At 50.0% G+C, this 12,127-nt stretch overlaps 1 protein-coding gene across 5 annotated transcripts in view; it reads left to right on the top strand.

Annotated features, from left to right (window-relative positions):
* Nucleotides 1-1,762: 1,762 nt before the first annotated feature.
* PDE4DIP (phosphodiesterase 4D interacting protein) overlaps nt 1,763-12,127 on the top strand; it is a 91,440-nt gene continuing 81,075 nt past the window's right edge. The window contains exons 1-3 of one of the 5 annotated variants that reach the window (XM_083621354.1): nt 1,763-1,899; nt 9,749-9,798; nt 11,016-11,254. In XM_083621354.1, the coding sequence (XP_083477480.1) occupies nt 9,768-9,798; nt 11,016-11,254 (270 nt within the window). In that variant the 5' untranslated portion in view covers nt 1,763-1,899; nt 9,749-9,767. Of the gene's footprint in view, nt 1,900-5,541; nt 5,628-9,748; nt 9,799-11,015; nt 11,255-12,127 lie in introns of those variants that run through there. The other 4 variants (XM_083621357.1, XM_083621355.1, XM_083621356.1 and 1 more) reach the window with 4 other exon arrangements.

Here is a 12,127-nt window from a genome sequence, read left to right as displayed (position 1 = left end):
TCCCGGGGTGTGTCCGCTGTCCCGTGCCGACAGCTTCTAGTAACCACAGGTGAGAGTTGAGTGCTGGGTGGGCACCAAAGGTGGACAAACTCTCTGCAGACTTTGTGCAAACAAATCAGACCAGTGCTTGGAGGCATTGATGTCCTGGATGTGGGCAATATGTTGAAGCTGAATCCTGAAAAGATGGAGGTCTTTAGTGTCCCAGGAGGTGGAGAGACATCCGGTCATGGACAGGGTTGCACTCCCTTGGATGGAATAGATTCGCAGCTTGGGGATGTTGCTGGATTCAGTTGGTGGCCTTGGTGACTAGGAGGGCCTTTTTCGAGCTCTGACTGCTTCACCATCTCTCGCCCCTTTTAGAAAGACGTGGCTGTGGTGACGCCATGCTCTGGTAACTTCCAGAATAGATTGTTGCAATGCTCTATACAAGAAAGGAGAGTCCAACTGAACATCTGGAAGAGCTTTCTGGTGGTACTGTTTAGAGGTTGTGGGCTCTCCTGTAGTTGAGATGCCTGCATCACAGAGGGTTGGACCAGCTGAGCTGCTTGGGATCCCCTCCCACGTTACAATTCTATGATTCTATGACTCCTTTCCCCTTATACCCCACCTTTCCTCCAAAGTGCTCAAGGTGGCCCTCCTGGTTTCCCATTTCCCATGTTATCCTCACAATGACCCTGTGAGGTAGGTGAGGCTGAGAGACAATGACTGGCCAAAGGCCTCACTTGAGGGCCAAGCCGTGGCTTTTACCCTGTTCTCCCAGATCCAATAAATGTCCCACAATGTTACTCCATATTCTGGAAAGTAGGTCTAGAAGTGAAGAAGCAGGAGGACCTTTTCTCATAGCTCTGGGCGTTTATGGCAACCCTTGTTAACAGTTCTGGGTGGCAACTTTCCCCTTTCCACCACCCCTGCCTATATGACCTCCTAGTTGCCCTACCAGGTCCAGCACCCACCAGCTGCCGCTGTTATTTCCCCTTTTAAGCCAGAAGGGAGCCTGGTAGCAGAGCTCTTTTCAGGAAGGAAAGGGTTAAGCAACCCCGCCCTCATGGTCCCTCCACCCTGAATTTCAGCCTGTGCTGCTAATTTTCAGGGAGACTGATTCACTTATCTTCTCCCATGGAGCAGCTATTTTGTGCCCCCCAGTCACTTTCTGAGGATGCAACTTCACTAATGGTCTTCTGCCCTTTGAAATCTCACTTAGCCTGTAATGCTTCTGCGGTTCAGGGCGGGACCACAGGAGCCATAAATGCAGCTGAGACTGAGAAGAACCCCTTCCCCAGAGCCCAGAGGAGCAGCTGTCTCTCTGCAGAGGACAAGAGGGCAGGGAAAGAGCAGCGGCAGGCTTCATCCGATATTTTCTAAAAGGATCCTCTCCACACTGGGGCTCTTGGCAGCAGTCTTTAAAGCTGAATCTACCAGGAGCTGAATAATTCAGCCTGCTCACCCAGGGCTTTCTGTGATGTTAAAGTGGTCAAAAGCCCCTTGGCCAGTCAGTGCCCAGCCGTTTGGGCTTAGATAAAGCAGGAAGAGCCTTTTTCTTATTTTCCTCCGCCTGACCCAAGGAGCTGCCTGCTGCTTTTTCCACCTCTGCCTGCCTGGGCTCCCCCTCCATGGGGCTGCTGACTTCACGGTGCCAGGCAGTCGCTGGGGAGGCTCAGCCTCTGGATTCTGCAGGCAGCACTTCCTTCCCTTCCAGGCTGCATGCCTGTGTGTGTTGCTGAAGGGGGCAGTTGTTGCTTCAGGCTTCCCTCCCGCTTAGTTTCTTGCAAGAAGAAAGTCCTGTGCAAAGGGAGGGCCTCACGGTGAGCCAGGCAGGTCTGGCGGGAAGCCCTTTCTCCATGTCTTCTTCCTGGCTCATCACCAGTCCATGACCTGAGCCAAAGGGGGCTGGCAGAAGGGGTAAGTAGGACTTTCCCCATTTGTGATAATAGACATTGGTGTGCTTTGTGGGCTTCTTCCTGCTTGTGCCTTTTAGGGTTCCCTGCAGTGAGTGGGCATCTCTTACTGGGTTGCACAACTCTCTTCCCTTGTGGCCTGAGCTGCTGGCGCTGTGACTCTTAATGCCCGACAGTCACAGAAGAGCATCTGCAGAAGAGGCTGCCTTGGGACAGCTGGCTTGTACTCTTCTTTGCCCTGGCCGCAGCCCATCCCTCGGAAAGGCTGCATTTCAAGCCCCCTGGAACAGCGGCAGGGAGCATCCAGGGAGGGCTTGCACCCCAGAGAGGAGGCGTTGGGCTGGGCTCTGCTGGAGAAGGGCCCCATTTGCTGGGGGATGAGGAGGCGTCAGAGGCATCCTTTGAACCAAGTGAAGGAACCCAGCTGGAGGCAAGGCTTTTCTTCCAGGGGTGCTTTTCCCATTTCTTCAGGGAGAAAGATTCACCAGTGAAACTCCCTCCTCACAGTGAAGGCACAGAATGAAAAAGCTTATTTGTGACCCCCCCAAAAAAGCCTTCACCTGTGAAGCAGGGGCCCATTCAGTGACCCCCAAGGACAGGAAGGCGGCTTGGATGCTGCTTAGCACTCTCAGCTGCTCTAATTTTTGTTTTCTGTGCTTACCCATTGTTTTTAGTGTATATATTGTTGTGAGCTGTCTTGTAGACATTTAAGTGGAAAGTAGTTGGAAATGCTAAAATAATAATTAAATACTGTTCATATGGCAGGCAGTATTTTATCAAGTAAACTGTAAAGGATGTTCATTTTATTATGTGCCATAAGCTTTAAATCCTTCTTGGCAACTTTTTTTGCTGAACTGTTTAGCCTCCATGCTATAATTATGTATTTGATTCTCATCTATAAGTAATAAATCAGTCCTGTTCTTTTTCAGTTTAATTTAATCTTATCTTATTGTCATTCCATTTCTTCATTCTATGATAAATATGGTTTTTTTTTGCCTGTCAACTCCATCCCCATGCTTATTTTATATTTTATAATAACTTTGATATGTATTGGCTCCTCCTTTATTAAAGTGATTCATTCATGAAAACATGGAATGGCATCAAAATTGGGACTGACCCAGTAAAGTCTGATGGGGTTATATTTGGGGCTGGGGGGAGGGCATTGGTTACAGTTCTCAGGTGCAAAGGAGAAGAAGATCTGGGCCTTGTGCTTAGAACAGTTATATAAAAGAGGGGTTTGGGACAGGTGTATGACAAGCCACACCATCCCAAATTCCCTCTTCTACAACTGGTAAGAACCTCTTTATTGTTTATGTCTGGTTATCCTGTAGGTTATTTGTATTTCTTCTGTGTGGTTTTTCAAAAGTGTCACATTTTCTCCAGGATGCTTGCAGGTTTTTCAAAACAATGATAAAAGAAACTTAGCTGCAGCATATATCAAAGATTGGGGGGGGGATGTCAGTGTAGTTAATAAGAAGAGTCAAGGAAGCTGTTTGCAGCCCCTGTAAAAGGTCTTTCAGAAAATGGAGGTATTGTCCAAATAAAGAGAACAAAAAGGAGTACAAACTTTGCTCCCCCCAAAGTTGAAAATAAGGGGTGCATTTTAAAATATATATATTAAGTATATAGAACAAACCTTTGCTGAAGAAGAATCAGCATGGCTTCTGCAAAAGTAGCTCCTGCCTCAGTACTCCGATTATATTAATAAGAGTTCTTTGATTATATTAGCAAGCACAGGATTAAGGATGGTCTGGTAGACATTACACACTTGAGATTCCAAAGAAGCTGTGAGCAAGATCCCTCACTGGTGGCTCCTCAGTCAACTTGGCAGTTGCAGGATAAGTGTTCAAGTCCTCCTGTGGTCCTAGAGCAGGTTAAATAGAGGAAGTAGAAGGTAGGAATAAGCAGGCAATTTTCCCAAAGAAGGGAAGTGGCCAGAGGGTCATGGGAGGCCTCTGATGTGGGAGGTCCTGTTGCCCATTCCTGGGAATGTGCTTGCGCCTTATATGTAAGAAGGGAATACAGGATGTGAGCTGGGAAGGGTGATGTCATTCTGGCATTCTGCCATTGCCACATGTCCGTTGGTGTCTTCCATAGAAGGCTAATGGAGGCTTGGTTGGTATGCAGGGACCTCGTCGTCAGGAAGGGACTCTCTGTTGTCTTTGCTACACTTGCTTTGGTTTCTGCAGCGATTGAGGTGATGGCTCTGCCACTAGCTGGCCATAGGACGGCATCTGTGTGGTGCTGATGTTAGTCCTGACATAATGGCTTGTAGCAGAAGGATAGGATTGGTCTTCCTGATATGTGGAAAAGAGGGCAGCTCTGCACAAGAATTTCAGAGGATGTGAGAAAGATAAAAAGGAAAGCCTCTTTGTACACAATAAAGCCCTCAATGATTCTTCATTTTCCTATTACCTCTGTGCTTTCCTGTAACATCTAATATTTTTAAAGTATTGAAATACAAAATACACATAATTCCAGATTCTGCAGCATAACAAAATAAAATTAGTTACAGGTATGTAGCTGTGTTGGTTTGTCATAGTCAAAACAAAGTAAAAAAAATCCTTCCAGTAGCACCTTAAAGGTAAAGGTAAAGGGACCCCTGACCGTTAGGTCCAGTCATGGCTGACTCTGGGGTTGCGGTGCTCATCTCGCTTTATTGGCCGAGGGAGCCAGCGTACAGCTTCCGGGTCATATGGCCAGCATGACTAAGCCGCTTCTGGCGAACCAGAGCAGCGCACGGAAATGCCATTTACCTTCCCGTCGGAGTGGTACCTATTTATCTACTTGTACTTTGACGTGCTTTCGAATTGCTAGGTTGGCAGGTATCTGAAGAAGTGTGCATGCACACGAAAGCTCATACCAATAACAAACTTAGTTGGTCTCTAAGGTGCTACTGGAAGGAATTTTTAAATTTTGTTTCAAAATAAAATTGTGAAACTGCATAAGTCAACATTTCCCTATTTGTGTAATGTATCACAGTTGCAGCGGGTGTGTTTTATGGAGCTATCCCATAACAGTCAGCCTTCCTGACTTCTTTGCTCATGCCAACTCCGTAGTTTAATTTCCTCTGCAAGAAGGAGTCCTTCTGCCCTCCGTCACCTTATGGTAAGGGAAGCCTGGCCATTGGGTTGCACAGAGTCATCTAGAAAAGGGTGAAGTATTCAGATCATGGTTTAAGGGCTTCTCCCTGCCCTGCTTCTCAAAATATGTCCCTATTGATTGCAACCCGACCTCATTGGAGCATCTCTCCCCAGGGATAACTGCATTTCTCCTGCTTCCTTGGCAGCTAACTGCTCTTCTGTGAAAAGCAGGGAATTTGAGCATCTAATGGAGCTAAATTGATTCTGCAGAAGGTGCCATCCTGACTTTCTCATCTGGCTGCTGACCTTTTGGCAGCTGAAATATACTCGGAGTCAAGAGTGGATTTCATGCTCAGCTCGTAGTGGTGAGGAGGAATGGAGTTTCCCCCAGAATGTCTGCTTTGTATACATTATTTACACAATGGGCCCCACGTGATTGGCTAATTCCGGGATTCTCCTGTAGGCCAATCAGGTTGCAGATTAACTTCCACCTGGAGCTGGATTGGGTGGCTCCTGTGGACCAATCAGACTGCTGCATTCTGGATCCTATTGTTCTAGGACCAATCAGACTGCTGCATTTTGGATCCTATTGAACTCCTTCCCTCTAAGTTCCAGTCCTGCCCAGGAGGTCGCATTCATAGTCCTCGAGGTACGCCGGCGGTCTACGTGTGCGTTGCGGCCTGGGGTGTTCCCTGGTCCGGGGTTCGGGTTCTGGCTCGTGTTCCAAGGATGCTGGCTGTGATGGGCCTGTTTGGTCTGGCGCAACCGGCTCGCTCAGTCTTGGCTCTGGTTCCGGTGTCCTTTCGGCCTCGCGGGTCCTCTCTGTATTTACTGATTCTGCCTCCCCTGCTGGCCCCTCCTGCTCTACGGGCCTCACTGCCCCACTGTTTCCTTGGGACTCCTCTGACCTGTCCTCCTCCTGGTTTTCTCCTGGGAATTGTCACCGTATCTGGTCGCAGTGGCAGTGGCAGCATGGCCCCTCTCTCCGTTAGCACCTCGTACGACACGGGGCCAGTGACCCCGGTGACTGTGGCAAGTACCCAAAATTATTTGTTTATGCTGGATCCTGGGCCACGAAAGTCCGGGGGTTCCTGCCTTCCCCAACCACCACCTCATCCTGAGCTCTGTTGGGGTGAAGACAGTCCAGTCTGATTGCAAGGCGCCGGCCCATTAATAGTTCAGCGGGGCTCTGGCCAGTCGTTGAGCTGGGGGTGCTGTCCTGTGCTAGAAGGAATGTGGCAAGGCGGTACTCCCAATCCCCTTGCGTCATGCGGCGGAGGGTGTCCTTGGTGGTCCACACCATGCACTCTGCCAGACCCTCATTGTCGATTTGCGAGTAGTTCCACTCGGCTGCGGCGAGTGTCTGGGAAAAGTATGCTACCGGCACCTCTCTTCCATCCGGGAGCTGGTGTCCCAGGACAGCGCCGATTCCGTAGGGTAAGGCTAGCACCACCGGCAGCCTCTCGTCGAAGTGTGCCAAGACCGAGGTTGAGATGAGCAAGTCCTTGTCTGCCTCGAATGTGGCTTCCTGGCACTGGCCCCACACCCAAGGGGCCGCGCTTGTCCAGGAGTCTGTGTAGGGGCTCCACTACCACCGCCTTATGGGGGGGGCATGGTAAAAGTTCAATAGTCCCAAGAAGGCCTGAAGTTCAGTCTTGCCCTTCGGTGCTGGGGCATCACAAATGGCCTGTACCTTGTCCCCAGTCGGGTGGACCCCTTCTGCATCCACCATAAATCCCAGAAAGTCCACCTGAGGCACTCCTAGTATACACTTTTCCCGCTTCACCTTGAGACCCACTGTCTGGAAACGGTGCAGAACGGTGCGGAGGCGGTCCTCAAACTCCTCTGATGTGGGCCCGGCAATCAACACATCATCGAAGAAGGGGGTGACGCCAGGAATCCCTTTAAGGAGAGAGTCCATTAGATTCTGGAATGTGCCTGGTGCAACACTGACACCAAATTGCAGCCGCTTTACCTTGAACGCTCCTCTGTGCGTCACAATAGGCTGTGCCTCTGCTGTGGCCTCATCCACTGGCAGCTGTTGATAGGCTTGGGCCAAGTCCAGCTTGCCAAAAATTTTTGACCCAGCCAGGGTGGCGAGGACATGGCTGACCACTGGCACTGGGTATGCGTGGGCCGTGAGGGCCTTGTTTATGGGACATTTGTAGTCTGTGCAGATGCAGACCAAACCATTAGGCTTGACGGGTGTGATGATTGGGGTTTCCCAGGGGGCATTAGGCACGGGCTGTAGCACTCCTTGCTCCACGAGCCGGTCAATTCTTTGTCTATACAGGGTTTCAGGTGAACGGGACCCGGCGGGCCTTGAGCCTGACAGGTCGTACTGCGGGGTCAGGTGTAGGGCAATGGCCTGTATACTGTCCCAATTTCCCATCAAAAACCCCCGGAAATTCCTTGCATATGGTGTCCACGTCAACTGGTAAGCTAGTGTGGTTCACCCCAGTGACGGCGAGCCCCAGTGGTCCAAACCATGCCAATCCCAGTAAGCTAACATAGGGGCCCTTGACCACAAGCAAGTTCAGTTGCCGCGTCCGCCCTCAATATTGCACCCTAAAGGTCCCCACCCCCATTGTGGGGATCTTACGTTTCTGGAAGTCCCGGAGGGTGAATGGGGCTGGTCTGAGTTTGGGACCCCCAGTAGGGCACAGTTTTCTTAAGGTCCTTGCCAAGATTATGGATAGAGTTGAACCCATGTCAAGCTCCATGTGGCACTGGGCCCCCTCTATCTGTACCTCTACATGAATTTTCTCTATGTTGGGGTGGGGCAACTGGTATACCTGGCAGTCCGTGATCTCTGTGAGTTGCCTTGGTGCGTTGGGCCCCGGGACCTGGGCTCTTGGATCGGTCATCCTATGCCTGGCGACACACCTGGACAATGTGTCCCAGTTTTCTGCACTGCCTGCACTCTGAGTTGCGGAAACGGCAGGTCCTCCTCTCGTGACTCTCCCTGCAGCTTGCGCAGTTCCCTCCTTCTCGTTGAGGCAGCTGTGATCTGTGCGCTGCTTGAGTGCGCCGCAGAACTCGGTGCACCTCCTCCCTGTCGGATCCTGAGTCGTCGGCGAAGTTTTTGTGGTGGACCCTCGATTGGGGTGGCAGGCTCGGCTGTGCCTCTTGCGTCGTCCTCTCGGCAGCTTCAGTTGCCAGGGCCTCCTCCAGAGCAACCTGGAACGTTAGGTGCTTCTTGGCGTAGAGGCGTCGTTGCAGCTTCTCATCCTTCAGGCCACCGACGAGGCAGCCATGAAGCATGTTCTCCAACTCTGTGAAGTTGCAGAACTGGGCGGCTTGGCGGAGGGAGGTAACAAACCCAGTTATGGTTTCCCAGGGGTTGCCGCTTTGCGTAGAAGGCATTTCAACAAGCCACCACCAAGGGCTGCGGCGAGAAGTGCCCCTTCAGCCGTTCCATTATTGTTTTGTAAGGAACAGTAGCGACGTCTTCAGGCACAAGGAGAGCCCAGGCGATTTTGAATGTCTCCTCTCCTCAGACACTTAAGAATATCGCCCTCTTTTTGGCGTCTTCTTCGGTGGTGACCCCTTTGGCTTCTAGGAGGAAGGTGAAATGGGAGGCATACGCTTCCCAGTCTCCGGATGCTGGGTTGAACAGCGAGAAGCTGCTGTCGGTTGCCATTCCTTGGGGCCCAGAGCTGAAGCCTGGATACACGGTGCGAGGCAGCGATGCGGCAGGTGGCGGTGCTGCAGTGCTGTGTGTGGCGGTCAGCTCAGCGGGATCCCTCTTTCATCGCCCGTGAAATATACTTGGAGTCAAGAGTGGATTTCATGCTCTTTATTCAGCTCATAGTGGTGAGGAGGAATGGAGTTTCCCCCAGAATGTCTGCTTTATATACATTATTTACATAATGGGCCGCACGTGATTGGCTAATTCCGGGATTCTCCTGGCGTCACGCTGTGCCGGCCCGGCCCACGGAGGATCTCCGCAGGAGTGATCCAGACCATGCCCAGTAAGCCTTGCCAACCCCTGGTCTATGGTAATCACTAACGAACTTAATTTGAAACTGAGAAGTTATGCTTGTCCAAGGTAGTGCTATTTAGGCTGCAATCGGATACCCACTTACTTGTGAGTAAGTCCCACTGAGCTCGATGGGGCTTACTTCTAGGTAGACATGTAAAGTTTGGCAGTAGTAGAAATTGCATTAGCAAAATTTAGATAAAGATGAATTTCCAAAGATGCCTCTGTTCCAGTTCCCAAATAGTTCCAGAAAGTGATAATTGGATAGTTTTGACCTGAAACATGAACTCTCAACAGTAAGTCCTGTTTCTGGTGAGACTCCAGCGGCAGAGGGTTCTGGACACACTTTCCTTGACATGAGGGCGTTTGTGGGTCAGCCCTGAATGCAGGTGAGAGGCAGACAACACCCACTCCATGAACGTTTCTGGCAATCCGAATGCTTCCTGTCTCTCTTAGCTGCTGGTTTGGAATCTCTGGCGCAAGAGGCTGTTCCTCTTCATGTGCCATTTTCCAGAAATTTCCCCCAAGCAGGACTGCTCCCCATCACCATACCAGGGGCAAAATTAGTCTTCAAAAGCAGCCTATTAGCCCGAAGGGAAGGAACTGGAGCAACAAAATAGCCAATGAACTATCACAGCCGTAATGTTTGAACACTTAGGATAAAATGTGAGGGGATTTCTTGAATTAATGTGATTTGTGAGCAAACTTTGCAAGAAGGGAAATTTTGCTCTGTTGGTGCTTCCATGAGCTTGAACACTGTTCATTTACATTTGCCATTTTCTGTGCAGGGAGGAGTCTAAGGGCAAGATGGTTCCTAGAACTGGACACGTGATGATGGGTAAGGTCTGCCCCACTTGGGCTATGCTTTGATCTGCTGGTTCTAGCTCTGTGGGGTTAAGCATATAGCCAGACTTGCCAGTGCCATTTGCTGGTACTCGCACCCTTTCTGGCCTGGTGAGACCTGTGGAAGCCTGCCATCTATGGCTTCCTATAAGACAGCACACCCCAGCCGACGAGGAGAATAAACTGCTCCTCAAAGGGAGCTTCATTATAGGAATGAGGGTTTTGAAGAACATGCAACATATTGTAGGAAAAGCATTCCAGGCCAGTGGACCACTCTGTGGAACAGGCCATCCCTAAAAAGGCCCTGTAGCTCCTTTCCTGCCTCCCTGTCTCTATAGGAGTATAAGGAGAACATGCTTGCAGGATGAATCAAGTGATCTAAGATCCTTTTCCAGCAGTGGCCAACCAAATGATTTTGGGAATTGGACCAGGATGGCATGATGACAGCAGTCCTGCCCCCCCTCAAGCTGGAATTCCCTGGTACATGGACACCAAACTTGGTGGCTTTAGCCAGGATCACAACTGACCTCTGTGCATTTGTCAGCCTCAGTGTCTAGTAAATTTTAAAGCCATTTTGTGGCATCAGATCCCATAAATTACTAATGCATTATGTAAAAAAGAAACAAATGACTTTGTTTTGTCAGCCCTTAATCTGATTCTATTTCTTTGGGAAACTCAAGAGTTCTACAGATACTTTTTTCACCTTATCAACAGACATACTTTTCATGAATCTCTATCATGTTCCCCATTAGTTATATTTCTCCCCTGATGACCCTCCCCACCACCACTTAAAGGGAAGGTGCTGTGTGGCTTGGATCATATCTACTGCCATTTTTCATACCTTGTTCAGTGCTGTGATATCTCCATCCTCCATTCCTATGAGTTCTTTCTTTGTTTTCCTGTCTTTGTAATGCAAGTGTGAAACAAATGTTGGCTCCTTCTCAAGGCAGCAGGTTCAGGGGACTCTTCGTTGGCAGATGCCCAGCCATGCCAACCCTTGACCCTACTCCCGTGTAACCCCTGCCTTGGCCAGAAAGTACCTTCCATTTTAAGTAGACTGCATGAGAGAGGAACTTGCAAGAGAATGCGCTTCTGATCTCCTGGCTTTCTAGTGCCAGTGCTCTAGGGTTTTGTCTGGTGTTGTGATGAAGTTTTGCTGTGACGCAGAGATCCCCATGGTCTGAATGCACCTCTCTCCTTGCTGCTCCCCAGCCTTTGTTGATACCACGCAGCAGAGATGCCAGATCCAGCCACAGATCTTGAGCTTCTTCAACACGGGTCCTTTGCTGCAGACGCCCAGCACCGAGGACTTGGATGTGGCTTGCTCCATGGTACAGGTGCAGCCCAAAGTTCTGAGCGGCTTGGAGACAGCCCTTGTTGAGAGCCGCCTCCCAGGAGCCTTTGACGAGAGCACCACAGCACAGACCCAAACGCTGCGGGATTTTGAAAAGGTAAGCAGTCTGGAAGCATGGCCCCCAAACAGTCAAACCACATATTGTCCCTGAGTCTGTTGGAAATTCCCTCTACTGGGACTGAAACAGCAAGACTAAAAATCTCTCTCCCCTCCAGGTAGAAGTGCTTTTGTTTTGAAGATATTGCATTTTTCCAGCACTGATTAATGGACGATGGGATTCTTATGCAACAAGCAGAATCTATTGTGATTTGAGCTATCCTGCGGAATACATCACAGTCCTTTCCCAAATGTACAATCCTCCTGCAAATTTCTAATAGAATGTCTGCCAAGTTTGCAGAGAGGTCAGCATGGTTTGACTGCCAGGTGGGGAGAAGTATAGCAGCAGTCTAGAGGAAGCTTTAATAATTTCTGCCCCCCACCCCATACCTTGTGGAATGAATCTTAACCTGGAAGGGTGGAACAATATTGGTGTATTTGAGTGGGTACCAAGGAAACTGCAGATTTTCTGGCTCTTCAGGCCTCACTACTGCTCACCTGACAGTTTATATTAGTTGCTGGGCCACTGAAATACTGGCAAGGTTTGCAACCCTGGTCACAGGCCTTGTTTGGAGGTCCACCTGAGCCTTGGAAATTTTAGGGCTCACTAGGCCCATGAAGGGAAGGGAGAGGAGAGTTCTTTCCTTTCCTCAGATGCAGGATTATGTGATGGAACCAGATCTCCAGTGGCATTTGAGGGGGTTCTCCTCTCCTTCCCCGTCGTGCTGTGCCTTGATCATGTTACTCATCCCACACCTGGCCCAGGCGCAATCTCTCTGTCTCCCTCTGCAGCGAGTGGGGCTGCCCTAGTCGCCCTGTTTCCCTCGGAGCTGCTAATCTCCTGCAGTTGGTGAGGGACGGCTGCAGATCCCTC

The sequence above is a fragment of the Podarcis filfolensis genome (assembly GCF_964270895.1).
Source record: "Podarcis filfolensis genome assembly, chromosome: 6".
NCBI classification, from domain to species: Eukaryota; Metazoa; Chordata; class Lepidosauria; order Squamata; family Lacertidae; genus Podarcis; species Podarcis filfolensis.
Note: the sequence above shows the minus strand (reverse complement) of the source record. Positions and strands in the feature narration are given on the sequence as shown.